At 45.0% G+C, this 17,350-nt stretch overlaps 1 protein-coding gene across 5 annotated transcripts in view; it reads left to right on the forward strand.

Annotated features, from left to right (window-relative positions):
• The window catches only part of kif13a (kinesin family member 13A), a 294,683-nt gene that overhangs the window by 185,788 nt on the left and 91,545 nt on the right, over positions 1–17,350 (forward strand). For all 5 annotated transcript variants that reach the window (XM_033013828.1, XM_033013858.1, XM_033013844.1 and 2 more), the window contains exons 17-23: positions 2,793–3,003; positions 4,469–4,631; positions 5,815–5,961; positions 6,256–6,402; positions 9,683–9,847; positions 15,490–15,663; positions 17,185–17,336. In XM_033013828.1, coding sequence (XP_032869719.1) covers positions 2,793–3,003; positions 4,469–4,631; positions 5,815–5,961; positions 6,256–6,402; positions 9,683–9,847; positions 15,490–15,663; positions 17,185–17,336 — 1,159 coding nt within the window. The remainder of the gene's footprint in view (positions 1–2,792; positions 3,004–4,468; positions 4,632–5,814; positions 5,962–6,255; positions 6,403–9,682; positions 9,848–15,489; positions 15,664–17,184; positions 17,337–17,350) is intronic.

Genomic DNA, 17,350 nt, shown 5'->3' on the forward strand with positions numbered 1-17,350 from the left:
CCCCTCTGTCTCTCTGCTCACACATTTAAGAACCCCACCACCTCTTATTCTCTGTTTATTATTGTTTTCTTCTTGTTTAGAGGGATATGGGCCAAACGCAGGGACTAGCGTAGATGGGACATGTTGGCCGGTGACCGGCAAGTTGGGCTGAGGGGCCTGGTTAGAAACATAGAAAAATAAGTGCAGGAGTAGACTATTCGGCCCTTCGAGCCAGCACTGCCATTCAATATGATCATGGTTGATCATCTAAAATCAGTACCCCGTTCATACTTTATCCCCATATCCGTTGATTCCATTAGTCCTAAGAGCTAAATTCCAACTCTCTCTTGAAAACATCCAGCGAATTGGCCTCCACTGCCTTCTGTGGCAGAGAATTCCACAGATTCACAACTCTCTGGGTGAAATTTTTTTTCCTCATATCAGTCCTAAATAGCCTTCTCCTTATTCTTAAACTGTGACCCCTGGTTCCATGTTGTAAGACTCTATGACCAGGGGCGGCATGATTGTGCAGCGGTAGAGTTGCTGCCTTACAGGCCCAAAAACCCTGGTTCAATCCTGACTACGGGTGCTGTCTGTACAGTGTTTCAACGTTCTCCCCGTGACCCGCGTGGGTTTTCTTCGGGTGCTCCGGTTTCCTCCCACATTCCAAAGACGTACAGGTTTGTAGGTTAATTGGCTTGGTAAAATTGTAAGTTGTCCCTAGTGTAGAATAGTGTTAATGTGCGGGGATCGCTGATGGGCGTGGATTCGGTGGGCCTAAGGGCCTGTTTCTGTGCTGTGTCTCTGAAATAAACTAAACACTAACCTATATACACTAGGGACTACTTACAATTTTACCAAGCCAATTAACCTACAAACCTCTATGATAAATAGTCACCGACACTCATTTAAGCAGTTGCAGCATTTCATGTCATAGGAGGAGAATTTGTTTGTTTGTCTCATACGGGTTGTCTCACACGGGACCGTCCTTGTCCGGCATTTGACTGCTACTACTCATGTCGAGGGGACTGTCAAGTCTGAGCACCGCGTCCGGCCCCGCCTCAATCGTCCCGACGTAGTGCAGCCCACGGAGTGCAGCAGCTGCGCCTTGCCCGTGGCCCCGTCGGTCTGGCCAGCTGTCTGACCTTCGGACCTTCGCTTACCGCCGGCACCACCACCACCCCTCCATCTCATGTCCAATCATCGTTTCAAGATTTGGATGGGGTACCAAAACTCCTCAGCTGGCCCGCCGGCTGGGCTTTGTGTGCAGTCCAGCACCCGGGCCAACTCATCATTCACCCAGCCACGGCCGAGTCGGACAACGAATTGCCGTCGGGAATTTTGACCTTTTGTCCCTTATTTTGACCTTTTGTCCTTTATTTGGAAGTGAGAAAGTTGGCAACCCTAGTGTGAGTGCTTATACTCTTCTGTGTGCTTTTTATATTTGGAACATGGACGGCGATTTTAGTTAAGGCAGACCAAGAAAAAGCGCATGGGGTCAATGAACTGTTTGGGTGTGACGTACAGTGCCTTGATTTAATGTCACTTGAGAAGGATCACGACTCCAGCACAGAATTCCCTTCCCTCTATCACCGGAACATCAAGTTCACCTTTCTGCTGAACTCTGGAATGGGACTTGAACTGACAAACTCTTGACTTGATAGACCAGAGTACGTTGTCTGGTGCTCTGTATTATAGATTTCTTTTAAAAAAATGTAATACATTTTTTTAAATTAAAAAAGTGAAATCTCCAGAGGGTGTGACAACTTTGAAGACGTTCTCCTCCTTTGACTATGAAGAAGGGTCCCGACCGAAAACACCGCCAAAGTCCGGAGATGCTGCCTGACCCGTTGAGTTACTCCAGCACTTTGGGACTTTTCTTTTGTGTTCACCAATTCATTGACACCTTATTATCACATGTACCTAGGTACAGTGAAATGCTTGGTTTTTAGCAAACAACCCGGTAAAATCATACAGCGGACCTCACAGAGGCAGTACACAAGAGTCGCCATGTTTTAGGGAACATATCACCAGGGGGTGCCGCACGATGGCAGCCTTGCCGACAGTCTGTCTGTCTTTTCGTCTCTTTTTGTTATTTTTAATGTGTTTTAAAAGTTTGTGTTAATGTTCTCTGGTTAAAATATATTTTGTGTGTCTTGTTTCTTTTTATTGGTAGGACTGTATGGCAAATCAATTTCATCGTATGTTGCAAAACATACTTGGCCAATAAAGTATGATTATGATTATGATGTTTCTGGTGCCGACAAAGTGATAAAAAAGTTTGAAAATTACCACATTCCTTACAAGTTAAGAAAATCACCACTTCCATACCCTGTTCTTTTTACCAATTTACAGTGATCAATTAAGCAACCAACCCACTCCTCCCTGGGACGTGGAAGAAACCAGCACCTGCAGTTTCTTTGTTTCAACGTTTAGTTTAGATTAGTTTATTGTCACATATACCGAGGTACAGGTACATTGAAAGGCTTTTGTTGCATGCTAACCAGTCAGCATTCTGGCTAAGCTCTTCTGCACCCTCTCTGAACCCTCCACATCCTCCCTTTTGTATATGCGAAATGAAATGCGTGTTTAGTTTAGTTTAGAGACACAGTGCTGAAACAGGCCCTTCGGCCCACTGGGTCTGCGCCAACCAGCGATCCCCGCATATTAACACTATCCTACACACACACACACACACACTATGGACAATGTTTACATTTACCAAGCCAATTTACCTACATACTTGTACGTCTTTGGAGTCCTTGTACCTCAAACATCTTGTGTGATTTTTTTTGGGGATTTTTTTTTTGCAGACCCTGTGCAGAACGTGGTTCAAGTTCTCGAAAAGCAACATTTAGAGGAGAAACAAAACGCACTTGAAGAACAGCGACTGATGTACGAGCGAGAGCTGGATCTCCTTCGTCAGCAGCTCTCTCCGGATAGACTGCACCGTCAAAGCATCGATAGATTATCGTACACCCCCCAAACCGCACAGCAGAAAGTCAGGCTTTGGTCTGAGGAGAGGTACGAGTCAGGGAGCGTGAAAACAGACCCTTCAGCCCACCTTGTCTTTTTTAGTTTAGTTTAGTTTAGTTTAGAGACACAGCGCAGAAACGGGCCCTTTGGCCCATGCTGACCAAGTTGGCATCTTTGGGTAATGTGTGGGAAGGAACTGCAGATGCTGATTTACACCGAAGATAGACACAAAATGTAACTCAGTCGGCCAGGCAGCAACACTGGATTGGAAGGAAGGGGTGACTTTTCGGGTCGAGATGGTGTGAAAACGAGACATCAAAAGAGATGAAGGTCAAGGAAAATGTAGAATTATTAGCTGGGCGAAGTTGACAACGAAGTATACAGAGATAAAATTTAATCAAATTGGTCAGAGAACTAGGAAGGAGGAGGAATGGAGAGAGAGGGAAAACAAGGGTTACTTGGTCAATATTCATACCGCTGGGGTGTAAGCTGCCCAAGCAAAGTTTGGTAATCCTGCATTTGGCTCATTGCCCTCCACCCTCTTCCTATCAATATATATTTGTATGTGTGCAAACCGATGCTGGCCACAAGTCTTGCTGAACTATGCACAACGGACTACTTCAATATCCATATAATTTACGAACCTATCTCCAATGACGTATTATTAGTAATTCATTCCACTCTTTTTTCTTTTTTGACATTTGTAATTCTTTTTTTCTTTCTTTCTCTTATTTACTATCTTTATATTAAAAAAAACTAGAAGCAGAATCAATCCACAATTGAAAATTTTAATAATGTATGATTGATATACATGAAAAGTTTTTACTATAATATGTAATTATATTTTACCATAATATGTTTGCTTCTAATAAAAATATTAAAAATTTTTTTTTTTTTAAATATCCACTGCTCCCTAACCCCACTGCTTCATATATTCAACTGGGTCAACTTGGGGCGGCATGGTGGCGCAGCGGTAGAGTTGCTGCCTCGCAGCGCCAGAGACCCGGGTTCAATCCTGACCACGAATGCTGTCTGTACGCAGTTTGTACATTCTCCCCGTGACCTACGTGGGTTTTCCCCGAGTGCTCCGGTGTCCTCCCACATCTGGAGCTGCAGGTTTGTAGGTTAATTGGTTTCTGTAAATTGTCCACCAGGATAGAACTCGTGTTTAGGTGATCGCTGATCGGCACAGATTTACGGGGCCGAAGGGCCTCTTTCCACACTAAGTTTCCAAATTAAAAACTAAACTAAACAAGAAGTACAGGTTTATAGGTTAATTGGCTTCGCTAAAGATTGTAAATTGTCCCTCGTGTGTAGGATAATGCTAGTGTACGGGGATCGCTGGTCGGCGCGGACGTGATGGGCCAAAGGGCCGACTTCCACGCTCTATCCCTAAACTCCAAACCAAACTAAACACCAGAGCATTTTCGGTGACAAATGAAACTCCTGAACTTGGTTAGGAAAGGGGGGGAATGTTGATTCATCTTTTCCAGTCTTTGCTTTCCTGTTGCAGGGATCAACTCTTCCGTCACAGCCTGGCGAAGTTGAGAGAGCAAATCGTCAGAGCCAATGCTCTGGTGAGAGAAGCCAACTTCCTGGCAGAAGAGATGAATAAACAGACCGATTACCAGGTCACATTGCAAATCCCAGCAGCAAATCTCAGCGCAAACAGGAAGGTAGGCAGATTCCGCAACGTTGCTTCCAAACTGATTATTATTTTAAGGCGGCCAACATTCGTTTTGCATGTGGAAACAAGGACCCGCAGATGCATGTTTACAAAAAAAAGGGCACCCAATTCTGGTGTAACTCTGGAGAACATGTGACATTTGAGGTCGGAATCCTTCTTCAGACTCTTTGGGTCAAGGGTCTTCTTCAGACCGATAGTCATAGTCTTACAATGTGGAAACAGGCCCTTCGGCCCAACTTACCCACACTGGCCCACATGTTCCAGCAACTCGAGTCCCATCTGCTTGGGTTTATCCCTCGAAACCTGTCCTATCCATGTACCTGTCTAAATGTTTTGTAAGCGTTGCGATTGTCCCTGCCTCAATTACCTCCTCTGGCAGATCGTTCCATACACCCACCGTCCTTTGTGTGGAAAAGTTACCCCTCAGATTCCCATTAAATCTTTTCCCCTTCACCTTTAACCTCTGTCCTCTGGTCCTCGATTCCCCCACTGTGGGCAAGAGACTCTGTGCATACTAATCAAGAATCTATCTATCTCTGCCTTAAAAATATCCACTGACTTGGCCTCCACTGCCTTCTGTGGCAATGAATTTCACAGATTCACTACCCTCTGACAAAAGAACGTCCTTTAATTCTGAGGCTATGACCTCTAGTCCTCGACTCTCCCACTCTTTGACCTCTAGTCCTAGACTCTCCCACTACTGGAATCATCCTCTCCACATCCACTCTATCCAGGTTCGTACAATAGGTCTGTATTCCCTCTAAAGATGCTGATGAATCTGCTCCTTCAAACTACGATGCTTTGTTTCAGATATTGTGTTTAATGTGTATTGTATTTTACCTTTCTTTTAGATAGTGGATGTGCAAAGCGTTGCACCAATCCTTTGTGATAACTTGCTTTGATAGAAACACAGAAAATAGGTGCAGGAGTAGGCCATTCGCCCTTCGAGCCAGCACCGCCATTGAATATGATCACGGCTGATCATCCAAAATCAGTACCCCATTCTGGCTTTCTCCCCATATCCCTTGATTCCCTTAGTCCTAAGAGCTAAATCTAACTCTCTCTTGAAAACTCTCCAAGTCAATGAATTGATATTCAGTTTAGTTTAGTTTGGTTTATTGTCATGTCTACCGAGGTACAGTGAAAAGCTTTACTGTTCTCTATCAACACAGAGGGGAGCAATTGTAAGCGAATCCGCCATCCAAGTTCGACGCAAGGGAAAAGGTACCCAAGTGTGGGCAATCGAGAAACTGGAGAACAAATTGATTGATATGAGAGATCTCTATCAAGATTGGAAGGAGAAAGACATGGTTGAATATGTGAGTGCAAGGAACACGTGAATACTGAACTGTTTGAGAGGAGGAATTTGTAACATGCATCTTTGCTAAATATAGTATGGTGACATTTACCAATTAGAGTTGTCATGTAAGAGTGGTTTTGTCCGACATAATGTTGCATAAATATACAATGATGGAATAAGGATTTGTGTTTATAGATTCCATGCATTATTGAATCTCCACACTTGGCAATACTGCTTGAATAAGGGACTGGGCTGGAGAAACTTCCTTTCCCACTGTAATTTATTAATTGTTATTCCTTTAATCCCACTACAGTACAACAAAATTCTCAGCAAGCATGACCCTTTCTACGAGGCCCAAGAAAACCATAACTTGATAGGCGTAGCCAACGTCTTCCTGGAATGTCTGTACCATGATGCTAAACTGGATTATGCTGTTCCCATCATCAGCCAGCAGGGAGAGGTGAATGTTGACATAGATGGTGTAGAGATAACCCTCCTTAGAACGGACCATAGAGGGGAAATGGTGTCCGTTACTGCCGATTGTCCATTGTTTGGGCGGCACGGTGGCGCAGCGGTAGAGCGGCAGCGCAGCGCCACCTACAGCGCCGGAGACTCTGGTTCAATCCTCACTACAGGCGCTTGTCTGTACGGAGTTTGTACGTTCTCCCCATGACATAGAAACATAGAAAATAGGTGCAGGAGTAGGCCATTCGGCCCTTCGAGCCTGCACCACCATTCAGTATGATCATGGCTGATCATCCAACTCAGTATCTTGTACCTGCCTTCTCTCCATACCCCCTGATCCCTTTAGCCACAAGGGCCACATCTAACTCCCTCTTAAATATAGCCAATGAACTGGCCTCAAGTACCTTCTGTGGCAGAGAGTTCCAGATATTCACCACTCTCTGTGTGAAAAATGTTGTTCTCATCTAGGTCCTAAAGGATTTCCCCCTTATCCTCAAACTGTGACCCCTTGTCTTGGACTTCCCCAACATCGGGAACAATCTTCCTGTATCTAGCCTGTCCAACCCCTTAAGAATTTTGTAAGTTTCTATAAGATCCCCCCTCAATTTCCTAAATTCTAGCGAGTACAAGCCGAGTCTTATCCAATCTTTCTTCATATGAAAGTCCTGACATCTCAGGAATCAGTCTGGTGAACCTTCTCTGTACTCCCTCCATGGCAAGAATGTCTTGCCTCAGATTTGGAGACCAAAACTGTACGCAATACTCCAGGTGTGGTCTCACCAAGACCCTGTACAACTGCAGTAGAACCTCCCTGCTCCTATACTCAAAACCCTTTGCTATGAATGCTAACATACCTGCGTGGGTTTTCTCCCACACTACAAAGACGTACAGGTTTGTCGGTTAATTGGCTTGGTGTAAATGTAAAATTGTCCCTCGAGTGTGGCGCTTAGTGTTAATGTGCGTGGATCGCTGGTCGGTGCGGAATCGGTGGGCCGAAGGACCCGTTTCCGTGCTATATCTATAAACTAAAATAACCGAGTAAGGAATTAGTTCCAACCACCTGGCGGTCACTCCATGTTGCAACGAAATAAAGTTATTTTTAACAGTTATAAATGCACTTTTGTTACTGCAAGCTAAAAATACTGTTATTATTACCTTACTACCGAGTTATCCTTGATCTGAATTTGCTGGCTTTACCTTGCACTAAACATTATTCCCTTATCATGTATTTATACAATGTAAATGAATTGATTGTAAGCATGCTGACTGATGAGCACGCAACAACAGCTTTTCACTGTACATGACAATAAACTAAATGTAAACTGGGATTCACTCTAACCATCTAGCGATCACTCCGTGAGACAACGAGGTAGTTATTTTTAACAGTTAAACATAGAGACATAATAAATAGGTGTAGGAGTAGGCCTTTTGGCCCTTCGAGCCTGCACTGCCATTCACTGTGATCATGGCTGATCATCCACAATCAGTAACCCGTGCCTGCCTTCTCCCCATATCCCTTGATTCCGCTAGCCCCTAGAGCCCTATTTAACTCTTTTAAATTCATTCAGTGAATTGGCCTCCACTGCCCTCTGTGGCAGAGAATTCCACAAATTCACAACTCTCTGGGTGAAAAAGTTCTTTCTTATCTCAATTTTAAATGGCCTCCCCTTTATTCTTAGAATGTGAACCTTATGAATTTGTAGTCGGCAGGGCAGTACTCTGCATATCGACAACTGTGGCCCCTGGCTCTGGTCTCCCCCAACATTGGGACCATTTTTCCTGCATCTAGCTTGTCCAGTCCTTTTATAATCTTATATGTTTCTATAAGATCCTCTCTCATACTTCTAAATTCCAGTGAATACAAGCACAGTCTTTCAAATCATTCCTCATTTGACAGTCCTGCCATCTCAGGGATTAACCTCGTGTATAAGTGTATATTTGTTACTGCAAACTAAAAATACCAAAGGCTGGTTAAAACATTGTTTAATAGAGTATCACTGCACATCTCGATAAAAGCAATTGCGTGTCAACTTCAATGCCTCCTGCAGTGTAACTAGCAACAACCTGTGTTCTTAAAGAGACAGTGGAGTCTGATTACTGCGGGGACTCTCCATCTATTATAACCAAAATCAGTTATAAAGAAACATAGAAAATAGGTTCAGGGGTAGGCCATTCGGCCCTTCGAGCCAGCACCTCCAATCAATATGATCATGGCTGATCATCCAAAATCAGTACCCCGTTCCTGCTTTCTCCCCATATCCCTTAATTCCATTAGCCCTAAGAGCTAAATCTAACTCTCTCTTGAAAACAAAGTTAAAGAGGTCCGTTATAAAGAGTGTAGACTGTGTACCTGAAATATTCTTAAATTCTGTTTCAGTTTTTTAAAGTTCCGTGTTTATTTTCTATAATACTTTGATTGCTTACTGTAAAGCGAAATGATCGTACTTTGATTTTACTTCAGTCTGAGGCAAACAGCGGGAGGCACGGTGGCGCAGCAGTAGAGTTGCTTCCCTACAGCGCCAGAGACCCGGGTTTGACCCTGACCATGGGTTCTTGCCTGTACGGAGTTTGTACATTGTCCCCGCGACCTGCATGGGTTTCCCCCGGGTTTCCCCTCACACTCCAAAGATGTACAGGTTTGTAAGTTAATTGGCTTCGGTAAAACTGTAAATTGTCCCTAGGGTGTGTTGGATAGTGTTAGTATGCTGGGATCGCTGGTCGGCTCAGACTCAGTTGGACTGTTTCCGCGCTGAATCTCTAACCTAAACTAAAAACTAGAGTAATAGAAGTACACAGTGTGGAAACAGGCCCTTCGGCCCAACTTGTCCACACCGGCCAACATGTCCCAGCAACACTAGTCCCACCTGCCCGCAATTGGTCCATATGCCTCCAAACCTGTCCTATCCATGTACCTGTCCAACTAAAGTCTAACAGGGCTGCACCGTGGTGCAGCGGTAGAGTTTCTGTCTTACGGCGCTTGCAACACCAGAGACCCGTGTTCGATCCCAACTACAGGTACTGTCTGTATGGAGTTTGTACGTTCTCCCCATGACCCTGTGGGTTTTCTCCGAGATCTTCGGTTTAATCCCACGCTCCAAAGACGTACAGGTTGGTTTAAGTGTAAATTGTCCCTAGTGTGTATAGAGTAGCGCTAATGTGCGGGGATCGCTGGGCGGTGTGGACACGGAAGGCCGAAGAACTAAACTGTCTAACTAAACTAAAATAAATTAAAATGTGTAACATGGTAAACATTTCCCCTGTTGAATTGAATCAAGGTCGCTGGGAGACTTCATGTTGAAGTAACGCGCGTTAATGGTGCGATTCCAGAACGTCTGGATGGTGGCGATGATTCTTCAGAGAACTCAAGTGAGAGTGGGAGCTGTGAAGTTATGGATAACAACGGTGACATCGTGCACATGACAAGGAAACTAACCTGCAGGGTAAGTGGGAATAGAATATAGAACGGGAACGGTTCTGTAGAACGTAGATGAGGAAGAATTTATTCAGAGGGTGGTGAGTGTGGAATTCTTTGCCACAGACTGCTGTGGAGGCGAAGTCAGTGGATATTTTTAAGGCATAGATAAATTCTTGATTAGTACGGGTGTCAGGGGTTATGGGGAGAAGGCCGGAAAATGGAGTTAGCAGGGAAAAATAGATCAGCCACGATTTAATTTGCGGAGTGGACTCAAATGGGCTAATTCAGCTCCTCTCCCTTATGAACATGAATATAGAATATAGAAAATTGGAGCACAAGAGCAGGCCCTTCGGCCCACACCTGTCTGTGCAGAACATGATGCCAAGACTGAAGACACTCGACCCAAAACGTCACCCTTTCCTTCTCTCCAGAGATGCTGCCTGTCCCCCTGAGTTACTCCAGCATTTTGTGTCTATCTTCAGTGTAAACCAGCTTCTGCAGTTCCTTCCAATACCATTAAAATTTCATTATTTAGTGAAAAGCTTTGTTCTGTATCTTCCCATACCTCCCTGACGTCTGAAGAAGGATCTCGACCTGAAACATCACCCATTCCTTCTCTCCAGAGATGCTGCCTGACCCACTGAGTTACTCCAGCATTTTGTGTCTTATCTTATAATGCCAAGTCCAGACTGTTCTGCCTGCACATAAACCATATCCCTCCACTCTCTGCACATCCATGTGCCTATCCAAAAGTCTTTTAAGGTTCACCAGGTTAATTCCCTTTTATTTCTTTTAAGGTTCACCATGTTAATTCCTGGAATGGCAGGACTGACATATGATGAAAGAATGGATTGACTGGGCTTATATTCACTGAAATTTAGAAGGATGAGAGGGTATCTTATAGAAACATATGGGGTAACAGTGTAAGAATAAGGGGTTGGCCATTTAGGACTGAGATGAGGAAAAACCTTTTCACCCAGAGTTGTGAACCTGTGGAATTCTCTGCCACAGGAGGCAGTGGAGGCAAATTCACTGGATGTTTTCAAGGGAGAGTTAGATTTAGCTCTTAGGGCAAACAGAATCAAGGAATATGGGGAAAAAGCAGGAACGGGTTACTGATTTATGATGATCAGCCATCATCATATTGAATGGCTTAAAGGGCCGAATGGCCTACTCCTGCTAACAATTTTCTATGTTTCTATGTTTTTAAATGCCTTTCGTTGACAAAACATCATTGCCGTTGCAAATCCCTGGAATAACGGTTGACTATTGAGAACGTTGACCATGAAAAAAATCTCTTGCAGATTTTAATTTGGTGAATTAATTACAATTAATTAAATTGTAATTAAATGCTTACGATTTAAGCATGTAATTGTCTTATTACATGCATATTATCTTCAACAGATGATAATTTTTAACATCACCAAGAAGGGTTGGGTGGCAGGGGTGAGAGCAAAGAAAAATATTAAACATTATACAAAATATTAAAATATATAGCATTCCTAAAGGCAGTCCGTAGAAGTTCATAGGTGCTAAGGTTTGTGTTGTGTGGTGTTCGAGCTCAATGATTGTTTAGAAGAAGCTATTATTGAACCAGGTGCCCATGGATTTCATGCCTCTGCACCTTATTTATGATGATAGGAGCAAAATGAGAGCATGGTCTGTGTGATGTGGGTCCATAAACAATAGGAGTAGGCCATTCGGCCCATTGAATGATGCTGGCTGTCTTTTTGAGCTAGTGCCATCTATAGATCCCTTTGATGGTGGGGAAGTCAGTACTTGTGATGGACCAGGCAGTGTGTAAAACTCTGTAATCTTTAGTCAGGGTGGTGAACCTGTGGAATTCATTGCCACAGAATGCTGTGGAGGCCAAGTCAATGTATATTTTGAAGGCGGAGGTTGACAGATTCTTGATTGGTACGGTTGTCAGGGGTTATGGGTAGGTCACTGATCAGTGACAACGATGAGTCAGCCTACAGAGAGGAGGTCCAGCACCTGACAACCTGGTGTGCCAATAATAACCTCGTCCTCAACTCCAAGAAGACGAAGGAACTTATTGTCGACTTCAGGAAGGTCAGAGGGGGCAGACATACCCCCATCAACATAAACGGGATTTAGGTGGAGCGCGTCTCCAGCTACAAATTCCTCGGGGTACACATCTCGGAGGATTTGTCCTGGTCCCTCAACACCTCCAAGCTGATCAAAAAGGCACAGCAGCGCCTTTACTTCCTGAGGAGGCTCAAGAAAGCTCACCTGTCCCCCCAGATCCTGACCAACTTCTATCGTGTACCATCGAGAGCATCCTGACCGCCTGCTTCACGGTATGGTACAGCAGCTGCACTGTTGCGGTCAGGAAGGCACTACAACGGGTGGTGAAAACCGTGCAGCACATCATCGGTGCCCCGCTCCCTGCCATGGATGCCCTCCACCGAAAACGGTGTCTGAAACGAGCTGGGAAGATCATTAAAGACCCCTCCCACCCCAACCATGGACTGTTTGCCCTCCTCCCATCAGGGAGGCGGTACAGGAGCCTCAGGTCTCGTACCAGTAGGATGAGGAACAGCTTCTACAATCATACCGTCGCATTGCTGAACTCGGAGTCCCGCCGATAGATTCCTCCGGTCGCTCCGTCCCCATTGTTTAATTATTCTGTATTTTTTTATTATTCTGTATCCTCTTTTTTTTTAAATTTCTATATTGCACTACTACGGACTGACGCAAAACTGCATTTCGTTGTACCCATACTCAGTATTTGTGCAATGACATTAAAGTTGAATTGAATTGAATTGAAAAAAAAGGCAGGGGAATGGGGTTGAAAGGGAAAAATAGATCAGCCATGATTGAATGACAGAATGGTGGGGTGGACCTGAGGGGCCGAATGGCCTAATTCTTCCCCTACAACATATGAACTTATCTCATGCCATGTCTATGATATTCCAGAATAATACTGCAATGCAGAGTATAAAGTTATACCATCCTTTTTTTAAGAAAAAAGCTATGCACCAGATTTGCAAACCAGCTGCATAATGACCCCCCACTGTCAGCTGTTTTGTTTTAAGCCTACTCAATAATAAATTGGCAAATATCACAGTGCCATTGCAGGTTCCAGCTTTCTGAGTGGTTATATATGATTGGCAAAACTGCAGAACAGTGATCTGGAGAATGAGAAAGGGGTTACAAAAAACAAAGCTGCAGCAGTAATAAAATTTAAGGCTTGTCCTTTGAAAGAAAATCAGCTAGTAGAGCTAAGATCGACACAAAATGCTGGAGTCAGTAAGTGGGTCAGGCATTTAGTGTCCGTCTTCGGTGTCAGCCAGCATCTGCAGTTCCTTCCTGGTCGACCTGCTGCCTCACAGCACCATAGACTCGGGTTCGATCCTGACAGAGTGCAGCCTGTGTGGAGTTTGCACGTTCTCCCTGTGACAATGCGGGTTTCCTCCGGGTGCTCCAGTTTCTTCCTGCTTGCAAAGACCTGTGGGATTGTAGGTTAATTGGACTCTAGAAATTTTCCCAAGTGTGTTCAGGGAGTGGATGCAAGAGTGGGATAACATAGAACTAGTGTGAACGGGTGCTCGATGATCGGCTTGGACTCGTTTTTGCTGTTGGGCCTGTTTGCGTGCTGAACCCCTCACTCAATGATTGAGTGCTGAGGGATCACCATCAAGTTTTCCGCTAGCTATGCGGCACAACATGAAGCTTGGTACCAGAGTTGGAGTCATTGAGTCGTACAGTGTGGAAACAGACCCTTGTGCCCAACATGTCTCACCCGACCAACATGTCCCCCCGACCAAAATGTCCCCCCGACCAACATGTCCCCCCGACCAACATGGCCCCCCGACCAACATGTCCCCCCGACCAACATGGCCCCCCGACCAACATGGCCCCCCGACCAACATGGCCCCCCGACCAACAGGTCCCACCCGACCAACATGTCCACCCGACCAACATGTCCCATCTGCACTAGTCCCACCAACCAGCATTTGGCACATATCGTTCGAAACCTATTGTATCCGTGTACCCATCTAAATGCTTCTTAAGCATTGTGATACCACCTGCCTCAACTCCCTCCTCTGGCAGCTTGTTCCATACACCCATCATCATTTGTGTAAAAATAGTTACCCTTCTGGTTCCTATTAAATCTTTCCCCCCTCACCTTAAACCTATGTCCTCTATTTTCCGCTACTCTGGGCAAGAGACTCTGTGCGTTTACCTGATCTATTCCTCTCATAATTTTGTATACCTCTTTGCCTTTAAATTTTGTCTGCCTGTAATTATTATGTGGGTGGGATATATTACGTAGTCGGAGACGTGTTTGCTGCTGGGATTCTTGGGCAGAAGCTTGTAGTATTTTTGTTTAGTTTGTAGGAAGCATGGCGGGAAGGCAAATCATTCGACCATTCGGAGCTTTCTAAAGGGCCTGTCCCACTTTCACGACCTAATTTACAACCTTTTTTACTCGTGGACATTTTCCATCATGCTAGAAAAACGCCCGTCCTACTTGATGCCACGAGCACCTACGACCTACCTACGACCTCCTACGATCTCGTGACGACCATGCTGCGAGTATGAGTCAAGGGCAAACTCGGCAGAGGTCGTGAATTAGGTCGTGAAAGTGGGACAGGCCCTTAACATGGAGAGACGTTTTATTAAAAGTTTACGAGTAACACTAAGATGAAGGTCAAGAAGGAGTTTGGATGAATATCTTACTGTTTTACTTCGACAATAAAGAAACTATTAATCAAGAGACTGTGTTTGCGAAGATTTATCTTTGGACGGCTTTGAATGTCTCGTAGAGAGCTCCCATGCGTAAAACGACACTATCTCCTTATCCCATGTCTTCTCCTACAATAAAGGTAATTCTATTCTATTCTAGTGGCGAGAGGGAGCAGTTCCTTGAACGATATAATAATCTTCCACTATATCGAGTCGAAAGGAGGTGGTAGAATCAGTCTCAAAGAAGAGGGCCAGAAGATCGGGCTGGATCTCTGGAGATAATCTGCCACTATACCCTTTCCAGCTTGACAACATCTTTCCTATAACATGCTGTAACATCTTTCCTGCAACTTCAAAACACAATATTTATAAGCAGTCCATGAACAATTCACAGCAACTGCTGAAGTAAAATTTCAAATTTGGAAATAAAACGTTTGTTTGTCCAGTTTTGGGCAGCACAGTGGCGCAGCAGTAGAGTTGCTGCCTTACAGGGCCAGAGAACTGGGTTTGATCCTGACTACAGGTGCTTGTCTGTATGGAGTTTGTACCTTCTCCCCGTGACCTGCATGGGTTTTCTCTAGAACCTCTGGTTTCGGAGAAAAGACGCATAGGTTTGTAGGTTAGTTGGCTTGGAATAATTGTAAATTGACCCTAGTTTGCGTAGGATAGTGTTAACGTGCGGGGATCGCTGGCTGGTGCGGACTCAGTGGGCCGAAGGGCCTATTTCCACGCTGCATCTCAAAACAAGACTAAACTAAATGGATTGGAAAGGTTTAGAGGAATATGGGCCAAACATAGGCAGGTGGAACCAGCTTAGACGTGGCAAGTAGGGCCAGAGGGCCTGTTTCTGTGCTGCATAAGTCTGACTGTGTATGCATTGTCACCAGTAATGTTATGTTACTAAATATTTTGTGTTGGTGAGAAGCTTCTCAGTTTGTCGCTCTATCCCGACAGGTAAAAATAAAAGAAGCTACAGGACTTCCGATCAACTTATCAAACTTTGTATTCTGCCAATACATCTTCTGGGAGCACTCTGAGCAAACAGTTGCTCCCCCGATGGTCAATCCGGATAGGCCTTCGCTCAAAAACAAGGCCGTGCAGTACATGGTGAAGTTTGACCACAGTAAGGTAAGCAGGTCATTGTGAACTCACGTGGGGATTGTACAGCACACAATCAGGCCCTTTGGCCCATCACATCCATGCTGACCTCGGGGTCAACAGTGCACCCCTCCGCTGGGGCACAGAGGGTGGACGGGCGAGGATAGGGATGTCGGTTCGCACGTCCAAGGGAAGGCGATGGCTGGATGCCCTGCAGCGGCCAGGGGCTCGCCTGGATCAGGCGCCCGCTCACAGGACCTGGAGCGCGGGCTGGTCTTTGAAAACGGCGCCAAATGTTGCCGCCTCTTGCATGCGGTCCCAGTGGACTATTTCTGTACACTTTGTTAATCGGGGATTGTGCTTAGGTATGGTAATACTTTACTGAACTGCGTGCAAGTAAAATGTTACTGTACGTTTGCACATGTGACCCTTTAGCCCACCTACATGAATCCCATTTGCCCACATTAGGTCTGTATTCATCTCTGCCTGCCATTTAAGAGTGTGTCTAAGTGGTGTGAGTAAATCCACCACTTCCTCTGGCAGTGTGTGTTCTAGATAGAAACCATTCTCTGTATTTTTAAAAAATGACCTCTCTTTAGGTTTAAGAAGGAACTGCAGATGCTGGAAAATCGAAGGTAGACAAATATGCTGGAGAAACTCAGCGGGTGAAGCAGCATCTATGGAGCGAAGGAAATAGGCGACGTTTCGGGCCGAAACTTTGCCCATTTCCTTCGCTCCATAGATGCTGCCTCACCCGCTGAGTTTCTCCAGCATTTTTGTCTACCTCTCTTTAGGCCCTCCTTAACACTCTATTCGAGACCCTCAGACTCTCTTTGATTGGATTTTACTGGACTTTATCTTGCACTAAACGTTATTCATAATATTCCCTTGATCATATATCTATACACTGTGGACGGCTCGATTGTAATCATGTGTTGTCTTTCCTCTGACCGGATGGCATGCAACAACAGCTTTTCACTGTACCTCGGTACACGTGACAATAAACCAAACTAAACTTCCTTTCACCTTAAATTTGCACCCTCCTGTTTTTGAACCCCCTACCATGTGATATGAGCAGAATTAGGCCATTCAGCCCATCAAGTCTACTCCGCCATTCAATCATGGCTGATCTATCTCTCCCTCCTAACCCCATGCTCCAGCCTTCTCCCCATAACCCCTGACACCCATACTAATCAAGAATCTATTAATCTCTATTAATTGATTTGGCCTCCGCAGCCTTCTGTGGCAATGAATTCCACAGATTCACCACCCTCTGACATGAAATTCCTCTTCATCTCCTTCCTAAAGGGACATCCTTTAATACTGAGGCTATGACCTCTTTTTCTAGATTCTCCCACTAATGGAAACATCCTCTCCACATCCATTCTATCCAGGCCTTTCACTATTCGGTAAGTTTTAATAAGGCAGGTTACCCCCATCCTTCTAAACTCCAGCGAGTATAGGCCCAGTGCTGTCAAACGCTCATCATATGTTAACCCACGTCATTCCTGGGATCATTCTCTGTTTCTGTGTTCCTGTTCACCATTCCAGGATTTTGTGGTGCACGTTACGGAGGAGTTTCTGGAGTTTATCGCAGAGGGAGCGCTGGCCATTGAAGTCTGGGGCCATCGGTGTGCAGGTAACGGCAGGACCGTCTGGGAAATGGATGCACTGCAAGCAAAGACACGCACACTACGTGACAGGTACAGAACAGCTT

The sequence above is a fragment of the Amblyraja radiata genome, chromosome 2, assembly GCF_010909765.2.
Source record: "Amblyraja radiata isolate CabotCenter1 chromosome 2, sAmbRad1.1.pri, whole genome shotgun sequence".
Classification (NCBI taxonomy): domain Eukaryota; kingdom Metazoa; phylum Chordata; class Chondrichthyes; order Rajiformes; family Rajidae; genus Amblyraja; species Amblyraja radiata.